Source organism: Hemiscyllium ocellatum, chromosome 26 (assembly GCF_020745735.1).
Source record: "Hemiscyllium ocellatum isolate sHemOce1 chromosome 26, sHemOce1.pat.X.cur, whole genome shotgun sequence".
NCBI lineage: Eukaryota > Metazoa > Chordata > Chondrichthyes > Orectolobiformes > Hemiscylliidae > Hemiscyllium > Hemiscyllium ocellatum.
In genome coordinates, this window is record NC_083426.1 from 17,708,184 (window position 1) to 17,723,364 (window position 15,181).

Here is a 15,181-nt window from a genome sequence, read left to right on the forward strand (position 1 = left end):
AAATTATTCTCTCAGTGGTAATGGTGGTGAAGCTGTGACATCTCAGACTCTGAGGTTGCTTTGACAGCACGTGGAAGTGGAGAACTCACAGTTCTGACACCTTGATGGATGCTATGAGGGGCTGGATATGTTTTGTTTCTGTGCCATTTGGAAGGTTGCAGCTTTCTTGTTGCCCACGTACTTGTTCAGGACTGTCTCACTCACCTAAACTTTGTACATCACAGAACTCGACCTCACACCAACCGTGCCATATTACCCATGCAGAGCGATTTCAGTGGTTTCGACACCAAACCTTGTCCCCAGAAATAAACTGTCTCTCCATGTTGGAAGAGCCTTATGTCCAGCATTAGCATTCCTGATGCCAATTCACTCTTCCTATAGGTCCAGCAAGATCAGATGTATCCTGGTGTGGAGTCTTCTCCCCATTAGCAACTCTGCTAGAGCTGTCCCTGCAGTTGTGTGATGGGTGGGCCTGCACTCAAACAGGAGACAGGACAGTTTGGTATAGAATGAAGCTGTTAGTTGTTTCTTTAATCGTAGACAAGCAAGAGGCTGGAAGAACACAGCAAGCCAGGCAGCATCGGGCCTTTGGCTGCCTCTTTCCACCAGGCTATTGGATGATGCATTGCGTAGCGCTGTCCTTACAAGCTTGAATAACAATTGACTTTAGGAAATACTGGAATTCCCTGTTGGTAAATGATGGCCTGTTGTCTCTGACCCACACTTCCGCGAGTCCATGTATTGCAAAAGATGCTCACAATTTTTCAGTTGTCACCACCATGTTTGACGAATGAATTGTATGTAGATCCAACCACTTTGAGTGGGCATTCACAATGACTAAAAACATACAACCCACGGAGGGGCCAGCATAGCCAGCATGTAACTGAGTTCAGGGCTTCTCTGGTCATTCCCATAAATGTGAGGGAGATGTTGGCTGTAATCTTTGTCTTTGTTGGCAATCTGGGCACTATCCCATCAAAGTGGCCATGTTGGCAGACAATACTGCCACCAGGCATAGCCTCTCACCAACATCTTCATTTTGGAAGCCCCTGGATGACCCAGTTGGAGGTCATCCAGTATTTGGTGGCGACCTTTGCTCAGGACATTCACTTTTGTTCCCCATAATAATATGTCACACTCTACTGTGATTTGATCTTGCCGGGTTAAGAAAGGTTTCAGTCCTGGTTGTGATGGCCCTTCTCTTTCCCTGATTACCACCAGCTGTTTTAGATCTGCATGGATGGAGTTGTTTTGTGTCCATAGTCAGATATTGTCAGTGGACACCAGAAGGGTGACCAGAGTCTTCTAGTGGCAATATCATCGGTGGTCTATCTGCCGGTAGAAGACAGCTCAAGGCATCCACATTTGCCAATTGGCCTCCTGGGCGGCTTTCCAACTTGTAATTGTACACATTCAGAATAAAAGCCCACTGCTGAATTCAGCCTTAAGCTATGGGCGGAACCGCCTGGCCTCTTTGAGTAGACATGGCATGGAGTTAAGCTCAGTTATTATTACAAAGTTACATCCACAAAAAGGTACTTGTGGATCTTTCTCTTGCCCAAACTGACCACCAAACCTTCCTTCTCTGTCTGGACATATCTTCACTCAGCATTAGCCAAAGTCCAGGAAGCATATATTTTCAGGGTCATCAAGTGAGCCATCCCTACACCAATATCTTACAAGGAGGCATCACATGACAGCACCACATTTCACTCGAGGTCAGAGTGTGCCAACACCTTAGACAACGATAGCTACTTCTTCACTTCCCTAAAGGCTGCATCTTAGTTACAAGACCATTTCCAAGGCTGGTCCTTTTTCAATAGCAAATGTAAGGGTGCCTGAAGGAGGTCAGCTTACCTATGAATTCACCAACCCAAGGAAAGACCTAAGCTCTGGTACAGACGTGGAAGCCAAGGCACCATTGATTGCCTTAACTTTATGCCCCAACAGCTATAACCAGTCTTGTTGACTCCATAGCACAAGTAGGTCACTTTGGGTGACTGGCTGACATTGCTCCAGTCACTACAGTTTGATACATCAGCTCTACTGTTACTAATGAGACAAAGTACGAGGCCACTCTGAAAATTAATGTAAAATGCTAACACTTGTAGGTGTCATCTATCAGCAATAATTTAAATCCAATGCCATATTCCACAGCATAAAACTATGGTCCAAGTAAAAAATATTACCAAACTCAATATGTCTCAATAGTTTTAATCTGAGCTAAATATTGGAGAAGTTAACAAAATATTACAGAAAATTATGCAGTTCCTCAAATTTCACATGATACACATATTGCAACACAGGAAGTTGAATTAGACTTCCAATCCTACTCTTGCTTGATACTAATTTGCCAGAAATACAAAAATACAGTTCAGTTTTTTGAAGGCGGCCAGTGCACTACTCAGTACGGATTTAAGCTTTTGCCTACTTAGGTGAGTTTAACACAATTGTCATTGAATTTTATGCACAAACTAGAAAATGTATTCTCCTGAATTTAACAGATATTTCTGCTTTAAGATGTTATTTCTATGTAAGTTGCTTGGATAGCTATGATTTCTTTTACAGATCCATAAAGACAAATTCAAAGCTCAAGAATGGGGAAGGCATTCCTCTTGATTGGTCAGTATCTTGTTTAAAAAGTTCTGATTAACTGAGCTGGCAAGTGACACCACAAAACTGGGCGATATCTTTCATCAGCAGGTTACCCAATGCCCCCTTCAGTCTGTTCATATGGGTGTACCTTACATATTGCCATGGGACTGTTTTTAATATTTAACATTTCATTGAAGATCTCGCATCATTGTACGGCCAGACATCATCCCCTTAATTGGCCAGTAAGTGCTGGAGTGGTTGGACTTTCTCAATCTCAACACATATTCATTCAGTTATTTTATTTAAGGGAAAGGAATTCAGCTTAGAGAAGCTGTGAGGAAAACCTTTTTCACCCAGAGTGTGTTGGGTGAAATAACTCTATAGATGCTGGTATTCCTCACTAAGTCACCTCTTATTTACCTTTTATGATACTGATCCAGTTTCCCCAGAGCCAGCTCTCAGAGTGTCGGGATGTCTACTTTTTTTCTTTTGTTATCTTTTTGTTTTAAATATTATCCCTGAAGTTTCAGTTATGTGACATTTCAGCCACTTAGACTCATAGAATCTTTCCAGTGTAGAAACAGGCCCTCCGGACCCACAAGTCCACACTGACCCTCCAAAGAGTAACCCACCCAGACCCATTCCCCTATCCTATACTTACTCCTAACAAATGTACCTAACCAATACATTCATGAACACTGTGGACAATTGAGCATGGCCAATTCACATAACCTGCACATCTTTGGATTGTGGAAAGAAAACCACGGAGACATGGGGAGACTGTGCAAACTCCACAGTCAGTTGCCCGAGGCAGAAATCAAACCCAGGTCCTGGGTGCTGTGATGCACCAGTGCTAATCACTGAGCCACCGTGCCACCCCAGGATATCTGCTTTTTTTCTACAGTGAAGGGCAAGATTCAGGTTTACTTTTTTTTTAAAACAGAGTGAAAAACAACAAGGGTGTAAATCTTTATTTACATTCCACTGCCAGGAAGAAAGGAAACAGCCGAGTGGCCAGTGAGGATATCTGCTTTTATCTGTCAGCCAGGGCTCCCTGATTGGACCAGATTAATAGTCCCCAAATACGGAACTCATTCCATGAGGTCCGCCTGGCTGACCTTGTTGAAATCATTATAGTGTGCAGTTGGGAATTCACTTCCTGTGAGTAGGGTGGAGGTAGAAACCTTTGTAACATCTAAGAAGCATTTAGATGTGCATTTGTAATCATGGTATGTATGTGCAGGTGTTAGACTGAGGTGGGCAAAATCAGAAGTCACACAACACCATGTTACGGTCCAACAAGTTTATTTGAAATCACAAGCTTTTGGACTGGTGCCCCTTTGTCAAGTGAAGAACAAGATTTCACCTGATGAAAGAGCAGTGCTTCAACAGCTTGTGATTTCAAATAAACATGTTCAATTATAACCAGGTGTTGTGTGACTTTTTTTAGATTACTTACAGTGTGGAAACAGGCCCTTCGGCCCAACAAGTCCACACTGACCCGCCGAAGCGCAACCCACCCATACCCCTACATATACCCCTTACCTAACACTACGGGCAATTTAGCATGGCCAATTCACCTGACCCGCACATCTTTGGACTGTGGGAGGAAACCGGAGCACCCGGAGGAAACCCACGCAGACACAGGGAGAACGTACAAACTCCACACAGTCAGTCGCCTGAGTTGGGAATTGAACCCAGGTTCCTGGCGCTGTGAGGCAGCAGTGCTAACCACTGTGCCACCGTGCCACCCTAACTCTGATGTTTCAATGGTGGAAGCATTCAAGGAAATGGCCCAAATACTGAGAAATGAATTTGGAATAATAAGATGATTGCTTTTGACCAGCACAGATGTGATGGGCTGAAGCACATTTTTTCTGTGTTTTAAATCTCTATGACTTTATGACTGTATGGATGTAGGTTTGCTCACTGAGCTGGGAGGTTCATTTCCAGAAGTTTCATCACCCTACTAGGTAACATCTTCAGTGGGCCTCAGGCAAAGCAGTGTACATGATTCCTGCTTTCTATTTATATGTTCGGGTGTCTTTGGGTTGGTGATGTCATTTCCTGTGGAGATGTCATTTCCTGTGGAGATGTCATTTCCTGGTCTTTTTCTCAGAGGGTGGTAGATGGAGGCTAACTCAATATTTTTGAAGATTTGTAGCTCAGGTTGAGGTTCTGGGTGTAGGCTTGCTAACTGAGCTGATTGCTGCTTTCTGTGTATATGTTTGGGTGTCTTTTGGGTTGGTGATGTTATTTTCTGTGGAGATGTCATTTCCTGTGGTGATGTCCTTTCCTGTTCTTTTTCTCAGTCGGTGGTTGATGGGGTCTAACTTGATGTGTTCTTTGATAGAGTTCCGGTTGGAATGCCATGCTTCTGGGAATTCTCATGCATGTCTCTGTTTGGCTTGTCCTAAGATGGATGTGTTGTCCCAGTCAAAGTGGTGTCCTTCCTTATCTGTTATGTTAAGATACTAATGAGACAGAGTCATGTCGTTTTGAGGCTAGGTGGTGTTCATGTATCCTGGTGGTTGGTTTTCTGCCTGTTTGTCCAATGTAGTCTTTGCAAGCTTGTTGCTTGCAAAACTATTGTCATTAACAAAATACCATGCAAGAACTGTAACAAACACAATATTGAACAAACAGGCAGAAAGCTAGCCACCAGGATACATGAACACCAACGCAAAACAACATGAGCCTTTCCCACTAGTATCCTTACTTTCAGACAAGGAAGGACATCACTTCAACTGGGACATCACATCCATCTTCAGACAAGCCAAACAGAGACACACACGAGAATTCCTAAAAGCATGGCATTCCAACCGGAACTCTATCAAAGAACACATCAAGTTAGACCCCATCAACCACCGACTGAGAAAAAGAACAGGAAAGGACATCACCACAGGAAATGACATCTCCACAGAAAATAACATCACCAACCCAAAAGACACCCAAACATATACACAGAAAGCAGCAATCAGCTCAGTTAGCAAGCCTACACCCAGAACCTCAACCTGAGCTACAAATCTTCTCAAAACTCACTGTATGACTCCATACTCATGGAATTTTTTTCAATCTCCAGATTAATTAGATTTCCACAAAATCTCAACCTATAGTTCCTGAAAAAAATTAAAATCAAAGACATAAACAGAAGAACAGTTTTATTCAGTTTTAGAATATATATTTGTCCTACACAAAAATACAATTAAAATTTCAGCTTAATTCATTTTCAATGTATCTTTTAACAGTAAGGTTCTTTGGTATTTAGTGACAAAAAGTTACATTGCATGTTTATTTTTATTTTAGTGAGTTTAGTCCTACTACAAAGATCACTGGGTAAGTGTTGCATACTTATAGATATTATAAAGCTTTTTTTAAAATTATTCCAGGAAAAGGTAACATAGTGTAAATGTTACTGGGGTACTGACCCAATCAAGTATGATTTCAGATTTCACTGTGACAATTTGAGAGCTTGAATTTGTGATAATATTAAAGTTAATGAAAATTGGAGCCATACAAAGTATGATTGAATTGATTTCATTGGTTTCATATTATCAATCATAGTCACAGTTAACAGGCTTGCGTCAAATAAGCAACTGTACATGAACCCAATCCCAACTCAAAAACCATGATTTGTTGATAGCCTAGTGTTTTGCAGAAGTCTACAGATCATTGTCTATAATATTTAAAATAACTGCATGTTTTCTTCACACTTCAGTCTCTTCCTATAAGCTGGTTTGTTACTACACAAACTGGGCTCAATACAGACCATCTACTGGTAAATTTGTTCCGAATAATGTTGACCCTTACCTGTGCACTCATCTGATTTATGCCTTCGCCAGTATGACAGATAACAAACTCACCACCTTTGAATGGAATGATGAAACTATATATGTGAAATTTAATGATCTGAAAAAAAAGTAAGTCTTCATTCACTCTGTGCTCTAATATTTACAAATTTAAGATCTAAGTTATAATTAATTTCATGTTAAACTACTTCAACATTTTGCAAGAAAATGATCGATAACATTATTTTGTGAAATCTTACTGTGGTTGAGAATTGAATATTCATATACTCTGCTTTAGGTTACTGCAAAACTGAAATTCACAGTTTGTGTACTTTTACTCCACAGAAATTCCAAGCTGAAAACACTTTTAGCTATTGGAGGTTGGAATTTTGGTACCAGCAGGTAACATTACTCATCACTTTATTTTTGCAAATTGATGAACATACCAATGTTAAGTGAGTTGAGAGTCCAGAATGTCAACAATTCTGTGTTTAATTAGTAAACTGAAATATGCAAATTTTCCTGCATGAATTGATGGCAATATATGCCTAGTTTAAGAGGTTTTAAGTAAGTATCTTATTAGGTTGTTCACGTTGCCAAACATCATAACAATGCAAACTAAATCCCCAATATAAGTTTATCATTGATAGTTTTCGTGAGTACAAATTGTTACATGCTTAAATCAGAACTTATGTTTGAAAAATTGTTGGCCAGTGCTGGGGTTTGTCAAGTTAAAGGGACAGCATTCCTGCTTGGAGCTTTCACATCTTGTTCTAAACGTCTCTGTCCTTTGTTTCATGTTATTCTGTTAACTAGTGGAGGTTACTATGGGCATGTCAAGTATTCAAAAATTAAATGCTGGGCAGAAATATTCAGTTGGTTTTCAAGTGGAGATGGATCAATTTAATGCATTCTCTATTTTCAAACTGTTCCGGTGATTAGATTTACCAGCATGGTGGCTACATCGCAGACTCGCAAAATATTTATCAAGTCTTCAATCAACTTTCTGAGGAAGCATGGATTTGATGGTTTAGACCTGGACTGGGAGTATCCTGGATCGAGAAGCAGTCCACCGGAAGATAAACAGCGTTTTACAGTCTTGGTTAAGGTGAAAGGTCTAAGGTTACCATGGTTAGTCTCACACCATGTGAGAGCATCACAAGAAAACACCTTTGTAATTAATTCAGAAAGCAATTATCTTCCATCTCATTTTTTTGTAATTATATTTTACTACTTTTCAAATTTGTGAATGGTGGTGATCAACATAACATGTGGAGATTAAATATAGAAACCCCAAAACCAGTAATGCTTCCTAAATGTCACTGAGGGCCAACTAGAATGCATAGAAACCTGAAACATGGGAAATAGGGACAGGAGTAAACAATGTGAACCTGCTCCTGCATTCAATGTAATCATGGCTAATCGTCCAATCAATAGCCCATTCCTGCACACCCTTTGATTCCTTTAATCCTAAGAAGCATATCTACATCTTCCTTGACAATGTTCAATAGTTTGGCCTCAGCTGCTTTCTGTGATAGAAATTCCACAGGGACACCATGCTGATTAAAAAAAAAATCTCTTCCTCTAAATGGCCTACATTGTCTCTTTCAACTACGACTTTCATGGAAATGGATGCACTGGAAATGGCCTTCGTATAAATAGTTAAGGCAGTAGATCAGGGAAATATACTCAACAGCACAGAAGAAAATAATCCCTTAAATAAAGGCAAAATATAAAAAGCTGAATCTGACATGAACCATAGTCCCAGAAGGATGCTCTCTATTGAAAACAAACTTGTGGTGAATTTGACCTGACAGACATCACACCTCAGGCAAGTAGCAAGATTGAGAAATCAGGGCCTTCGCTGTAACCTCACACAGTACAGGAACCTGCACAGTTAGCATCTCTCTCCATTGCAAACCAACCATCCAACCAACTGCCCTATTCTGATCAAGTGACAACTGATGTTGACTAACAAAATTCCCATAAACAGTGCACTATGGCAACTATTTTCTGAGAAATGTTTATCGTAATTTAAAATCAAAGAGTGATCACTCTCTGTAGGAATTGCTAGCGGCCTTTAAAAAAGAGGCACAATCTTCCGGCAAGGACAGACTCCTGCTGACAGCTGCTGTTGCTGCTGGAAAACAAACCATTGATGCCGCATATGAGATATCCGAAGTTTCAAAGTAAGTACAACTTATAGAATGGTTCAAGCTTACAATCTTTGGGAAAAAGCTTTTATAAAGCGTGTTGTAACTGAATTAGTTGAAGTTTAATGAGACATGAGAAGAACAATCAAAGCTTTTTAAGAATGTGAGCTTGAAAATGTTGAGACAGAAGTTGTCCTCATGTACGGTCATGACATAGACGCCTTTTTAAATCACCTTTTTTCTTCTTCCTTAACATTCCTGACCATTTATTCAATGTTGAGTTCAAGCAACAAGTCTGTTTTAATGACATTTCCTACATTACAGGCTAAAAGCACCCTAAGTGAAATATCCTTAAATAGATCGAATTTTCACTGTAAAAGGGGATTATGGGCTCAGTTGCAGGGTGCTGAAGTTAAAACATTGAGAAGTGCCAGCAGCCTGGGAACACGACATAATCCTGCCCAATTCCAGATTTTACCTTGGAACAAAACTTCCCTTCAGTCCTTCATAATCTCCAATTTGACCTCCAGCTAATTTTCAGAGAACTGGAAGGATTATCCTTCCAAAGTCTTTCTGCCAACTTTTTTCTCCTTTCTGCCTTCAGCAGCAGTGCTGACTGATTTCAATCTGACTTCTGGACGAGGGCTATTTAAATCAAATCCCTTCCTTTAGCAGAGTACATGTCATCATCATCACTGCCCTCTGTTATTGAGTGGAAACATGTCAGTGGTATGCTCATAGTGTGGCAGTGTGAAAATGAGACACCAATAGATTCTCAAATGTTTTCCCTGATGCAAGAGGGTCATTTTAATGACATTTTCCCCAAAGCAATGACAAAAGTGATACAATATCTTGTCCACTACAGGAAATAAAATTAAAAATAAATTTTGTTCTTCTTTATTCTTTCTGCTCAGTTCCACAGTTTACGACCATACAATCCCAACAATGGAGAAAGTGGCCATTTGAGCCAGCAAGTCTGCACTGACCCTCCAAGGAACATCCTGTTCACCACTCCTCATTTCCAATGAATAATCCAATGACCCAGAACATACCTGGACACTACGGCACAATTTAGCATTGCCACTCCACCCAGTCTGCACATGTTTCAACTTTTACAAACATCTGATTTCACTGTAACTGTAGGTGTGATTCCAAGAGCTTCAATGAATGAAGCAATAGGAGATCCTCCTTTGGAGATTGAGGCTGCTTGATGTTTCCTATGGTCTCAGACACAATTCTCCTACAAAATGAAGACCATCACCTGGTGCTGAGCTGAGAAATAAAGAAACACCCTCATTAAGAATTGCCTTAACTCCAATAATCAAAGAATAGAATGTAAACCTGGAGTATTACCCAGGCATCAATGCTTTACAATAGAGCCATTGACAGAATAATACTCGTAACTATTATTGTGATTAACTATACAAAATAATTTTGAGTTATCATGCTTCAAGTCGTATTATTTTTAAACAGATACTTGGACTTCATCTCTGTTATGGCATATGATTATCATGGCTCTCAGGATGGTGTGACTGGACACAACAGCCCTCTGTACCGCGGCTCTACTGACCGAGGCCAATTTATTTACTATAATGTCGTAAGTATGTCTGTAAACAGGATAGCCAAATTTGGTTATATTCATTATCACTGTAAAATATTACAAAAATTAACACATTTGTGTTTTTTAAATCTCAGTAAAACTAACAAACCAAACTATGTTGCAGAACTTCACCATGAACTACTGGAGAGAAAACGGTGCCCCATCAGAGAAGCTGATTGTTGGATTCCCAACATATGGACGTACCTTCACCCTAAGCACCTCACAAACAGGTGTTGGCGCTCCAGCGTCTGGTCCTGGTCAAGCTGGAACATTCACCAGGGAAGCTGGTTTCTTGTCCTTCTATGAGGTAATTAGAGTGAAAATGATATCAATTTATCACAGAGTAAACTCTTCAAAATTATCTCATCATGCAATCTAATAACAATAGTTGTCACATTTCTGGAATCCCCATTTCATTTCAATTGTGTTTTCATGTTGCACGGAAGACATGTTTCTTGAGGATGAGTCATTAACTACCATACCTGTGTATGTACCTCTCTCTCTCATACTATTCAAGAAACATGTGTCTTGTCCAACTTGAAAACGCAACTGAAATGAGACAGGGAGTCCTCAAATGTGGTATCTATTGTTTATTAGGTAAGCCCTTGAGAAAGATTCGTTGTGATGATAATCACCCCTTCCTTTGTGATTAGTCCTGACTGTTCTCATTTAAAGGATTCTACCACATCCATTAAACAGTCAATATTATGTTAAAATGTTAGTTTTTTTAAGGTATATTTCTTTCCTATTAACATTTCACTATTTTTCTCTCGCATTTAAACATTCTTTGTGAAGTCTATACTGAACTGTTTGTACCTGTATTTTTTTATAGATAACTTCTAAAATAGACTTCATTTGGAAATTAAGAAAAGAGTTAAATAAATCCTGAAAATAACTTGAAAGGAGATTATGAAGAAACAGGATAAATTTGCCTGATATTTCAACAATATTTATTTATCTTGATTGACAGATCTGCACATTTTTGAAAAGTGCTACTATTAATTTAATTGAAGACCAGAAAGTTCCGTATGCAGTCAAGGGTGACCAATGGGTTGGATATGATGATCACCGGAGCTTTACAACCAAAGTAGGGGCTTTGAATTTTTCTTCATAAGTTTATACAGAACCATGGGTATTCTATTTACAATCTATTCAATCTACGCTTGTTAAAATAAGATTAGATTATTTTTTAGATTAGACTTACAGTGTGGAAACAGGCCCTTCGGCCCAACAAGTCCACACCGACCCGCCGAAGCGCAACCCACCCATACCCCTACATTTACCCCTTACCTAACACTACGGGCAATTTAGCTTGGCCAATTCACCTGACCCGCACATCTTTGGACTGTGGGAGGAAACCGGAGCACCCGGAGGAAACCCACGCAGACACAGGGAGAACGTGCAAACTCCACACAGTCAGTCGCCTGAGTCGGGAATTGAACCCGGGTCTACAGGCGCTGTGAGGCAGCAGTGCTAACCACTGTGCCACCGTGCCGCCCACACGAAAGATAAATTTATTTTAAAAAACGTAAATCAATGGAGTTAGAACATAGAACATAGAAAAATACAGCGCAGTACAGGCCCTTTGGCCCTCGATGTTGCGCCGATCCAAGCCCACCTAACCTACACTAGCCCACTATCCTCCATATGCCTATTTAATTGCCCATAAAGAGGGAGAGTTCTTTTCAACCATCAACTCAGAAACTGTTTAAGTTACAATATTCAATTTTTATCAAAATTGGTTTACATCATTGACAAAATAGAGAACAAAGATAAATGGTCCCGAGTATTGTTTGGGAAGATAAATTATCCAGTGATTACTGGCTCAACACTTAAAGCTCTGCAATTTTACAGATTTCATTGTGTATGAAATTAATACCAACAGGTTGTTGCGATTTTATTACTTAAACTTGGTCGAATTATGAAAATGTGCCAATTTGTTTTAACCTGATATGACAAGAAAGATATATTTAATTTAAGGTTATAATAGCAAATGTCATGCCGACAAAAAACAGGAAATCTCAGAGCATCAACACTACAAGTTAGGATATGAGGAGTTGGCAACTTTTGGAGTTATACATATTCATGTCATTTCATATGATGCATCCCACACTTCGTGTGATGTGATGGGCTTGTTCTGTGTGCCATAATTCGTCATGAATTTACTCCATATTTTGGAATGGACACACATAAATAGATTTTGTACTATAATAATCTATATGCATCAGAATATCATATCACATGACTGACAAAATCACTGAGTACCCTGTATATGTAAGTAGATTTTGTCATTGAGATCAAGCACAATGAACCAAATTGCCCAACTGGATGAAGCATAGACAGGAGTTGTGCATTGAAACGATATGCAAGTCATATCGCAACTAAGCCTTCAGGAGTTACCCAGAAAGTTCAATCTTCAGCTTAGCAATTATTCAAAGTCTGGAAATATCTTATTATGTCCCAAACACTGAAGTAGAATGGGAGATATTGGAGCATTTTGACTTATTAATATTTATAGTTGACCAGAGAAAATTAAAGGGATGCAAATCTGCTGTAATTCATGGGTAAGCTTTAAACAGAAACCATCACCCTTCTCTGAAATCTATCACTGACATTCCCTGTCGCTAACTACCTATCTAGTCCCCACTGAAACCCAACCAATGGCCCTCACCCCTTGTCGAATTCCTGCATCACCACAACCCAGTTCCCAGGAGAAACTGAAGTAGATGTTGATCAATGCCTCCCACCTCATTTCCACTGCAATTTATTTGTTCTTTTGCATATTCCTTGGAGCTATTAAACAAGAATATAACAGTCATTGAATGCACAATATTTCAGAGAAGTAAAGGACTAATGTATTCAATGGAATTCTAATGTGAATCAAACCAATATAGCTTTGAATTGGATCTTTCATTCTGTGTTTCCCTGTAGATCCAGTGGCTGAAGGCTCACAATTTTGGAGGTGCGATGGCATGGGCTTTGGATCTGGATGATTTTTCTGGAAATACATGCAACCAAGGAGCTTACCCTTTAATCAATACTTTGAAGTCCCTCCTTGACATTCAAATTGCTGGTAAATTATTGCACATGACACGTGCAAATTAAACTGCATTTTGTTACTGTCTTGAATAGTATGTTAACTTGTCCAAAATTTCACGTCCTCTTGCCTTGCTCATTCTTTCATTTTCTATTTGCATAGTGATGTTCAGGTCTACAGGTATATAGGAAGCTATCTCTGTAAGCTCCTCACATTGTAATCAAGCATAAATAAAAATGGTGTAGCTGAGATGCCTCATTACTGCATCTCTGCACTGATTATCTCTGACCCAATAACCCAGCTCCTGAATAAGTGATCTTCACTATTTATGTGCAATGCCATGACGGAATGAGTAGTACGATGGTAAACAATATTGTATTATGTACATAATGGCAATGTACGTATATGGAATGAGCTGCAGAGGAAGTGGTGGAGGCTAGTACAATTGCAACATTTAAAAGGTCTGGATGGGAATATGAATAGGAAGGGCTTGGACGGATATGGGCCAGGTGCTGGCAGGTGGGACTAGATTGGGTTGGGATATCTGGACAAATTGGACCAAAGGGTCTGTTTCCATGCTGTGCATCTCTTTGACTTTATATAAAACATACAATTCTTGGTTTAAATTACATTGGAAGAAGGTGTTTCTTGTTCAAATGCAAAACTATATTTTCCTGTCACTTCCCACGGCTTCAGCCCACTTTTGTTCTGAAGCCTCCTTCAGGCCTGTCTTCAACCAAATATTCCCCACTTTTCCAGTGTATGTCTCTGCTTTACACGCTATTACCTTAAAAACTTTAGCTCTATTTCTAACACTTTCATCATACCATTGTCCCTACAAATCTTCATCAAATTATCCCTCACTGTTCACAGCTTCAGTAACCCCCCCCCAGTTTTGTTGCTTCTTTTCTCCATATGGCTTTATATCTCAGTGCAACACTCAAGGTGCTAGGCAAAGTCAGGTGTTGTGAAGAAGCTCTTCCCAACATTAGGCATTCATTTCATAAATATACAAAGCTCACGTAACCTGTTGTTGCAAAATGAAATTACCTGAAAGTATCAAGGGATGAACAAAATCTTAATGATTTGGATTCAAGTAATTTGATTAAAATGCTATTTCTTTGGTTTACAGATAGTGGTTTAATAACACATAACTCAACTTCATCTGAATCCACTCCTCTCAAGCCAACTGTTCCAAATGTACCTACACCGACTGACCCTCATACAAGTACAAACAACTGGTGCCACGGCAAACTTCCAGGGTTGCATCCTGATCCAAATGATCGTCAAAAATTTTACAACTGTGGCGGTGGACAAACCTTCCATCAGTCTTGTTCTGGAAAGTTGATCTTTCGTCAAACTTGTAAATGTTGCGATTGGCCTTAATTAATATAACACTGATGAATATATTTGTTGGTGACAAATGCCATCAAAGTATGAATGAAATCTCAAAGTACATAACAACAACATGGATATGATGGTGTGCAGTTTTGTCATTATATTTAACAGAATTGTATTTCTCTATTTTCATTTTACTAACCAGATTGTTGAGATATGCTTGCTTATTTTTGAGGAAAGATACTTTATAACTAAAAATGATACAGAGAATCACACAAAGGTCATTTATTGACCATTTGTCAAGGTGACCATGTACAATGTAGTGATGGGAGACCATGAGAATGATTGTGTTGATTTTGCAATTGACTATAGACGCAGTAAATAATGACCAACCTCAATTCAATAAAGTTGGCTTCTTTTTCCTGTATTCCTCTGCTTTACCTGCTTTTCTTCTCCCCTTTTCATGCAGAAGAATAAAACAATTTAGGTAAAAAAAAGCATAGACTGAACTTTTTCTGCTAATTTATTTTACTTTTGTAATTCTTTTTGTCTCGGAGTCATTTGCACCAATATAGAAAGGTCCAAGGGTTCTAAAAGCGATTCTTATGGCATCATCCATTAAACTAGGGATGCAGAAATGAAAGCCCTATTGTATTCAGTGACACAAACA

At 39.4% G+C, this 15,181-nt stretch overlaps 1 protein-coding gene across 2 annotated transcripts; it reads left to right on the top strand.

Moving 5' to 3' along the window:
* Positions 1–2,329: 2,329 nt before the first annotated feature.
* LOC132828369 (acidic mammalian chitinase-like) lies at positions 2,330–14,938 on the top strand. 2 transcript variants are annotated; one of them, XM_060845408.1, is made up of 12 exons: positions 2,330–2,435; positions 2,569–2,622; positions 5,902–5,931; positions 6,314–6,515; positions 6,729–6,785; positions 7,326–7,491; positions 8,448–8,572; positions 10,010–10,133; positions 10,261–10,443; positions 11,107–11,223; positions 13,068–13,209; positions 14,306–14,938. In XM_060845408.1, the coding sequence occupies exons 2-12, from the start codon at positions 2,598–2,600 to the stop codon at positions 14,557–14,559; spliced, it is 1,425 nt and encodes a 474-aa protein (XP_060701391.1). In that variant the 5' UTR covers positions 2,330–2,435; positions 2,569–2,597; the 3' UTR covers positions 14,560–14,938. The 2 variants fall into 2 exon arrangements, with proteins under 2 accessions (XP_060701391.1, XP_060701392.1); XM_060845409.1 differs by lacking the exon at positions 2,330–2,435 and having other exon boundaries at positions 2,573–2,622; positions 6,438–6,515.
* The last annotated feature ends 243 nt before the right edge of the window (positions 14,939–15,181 follow it).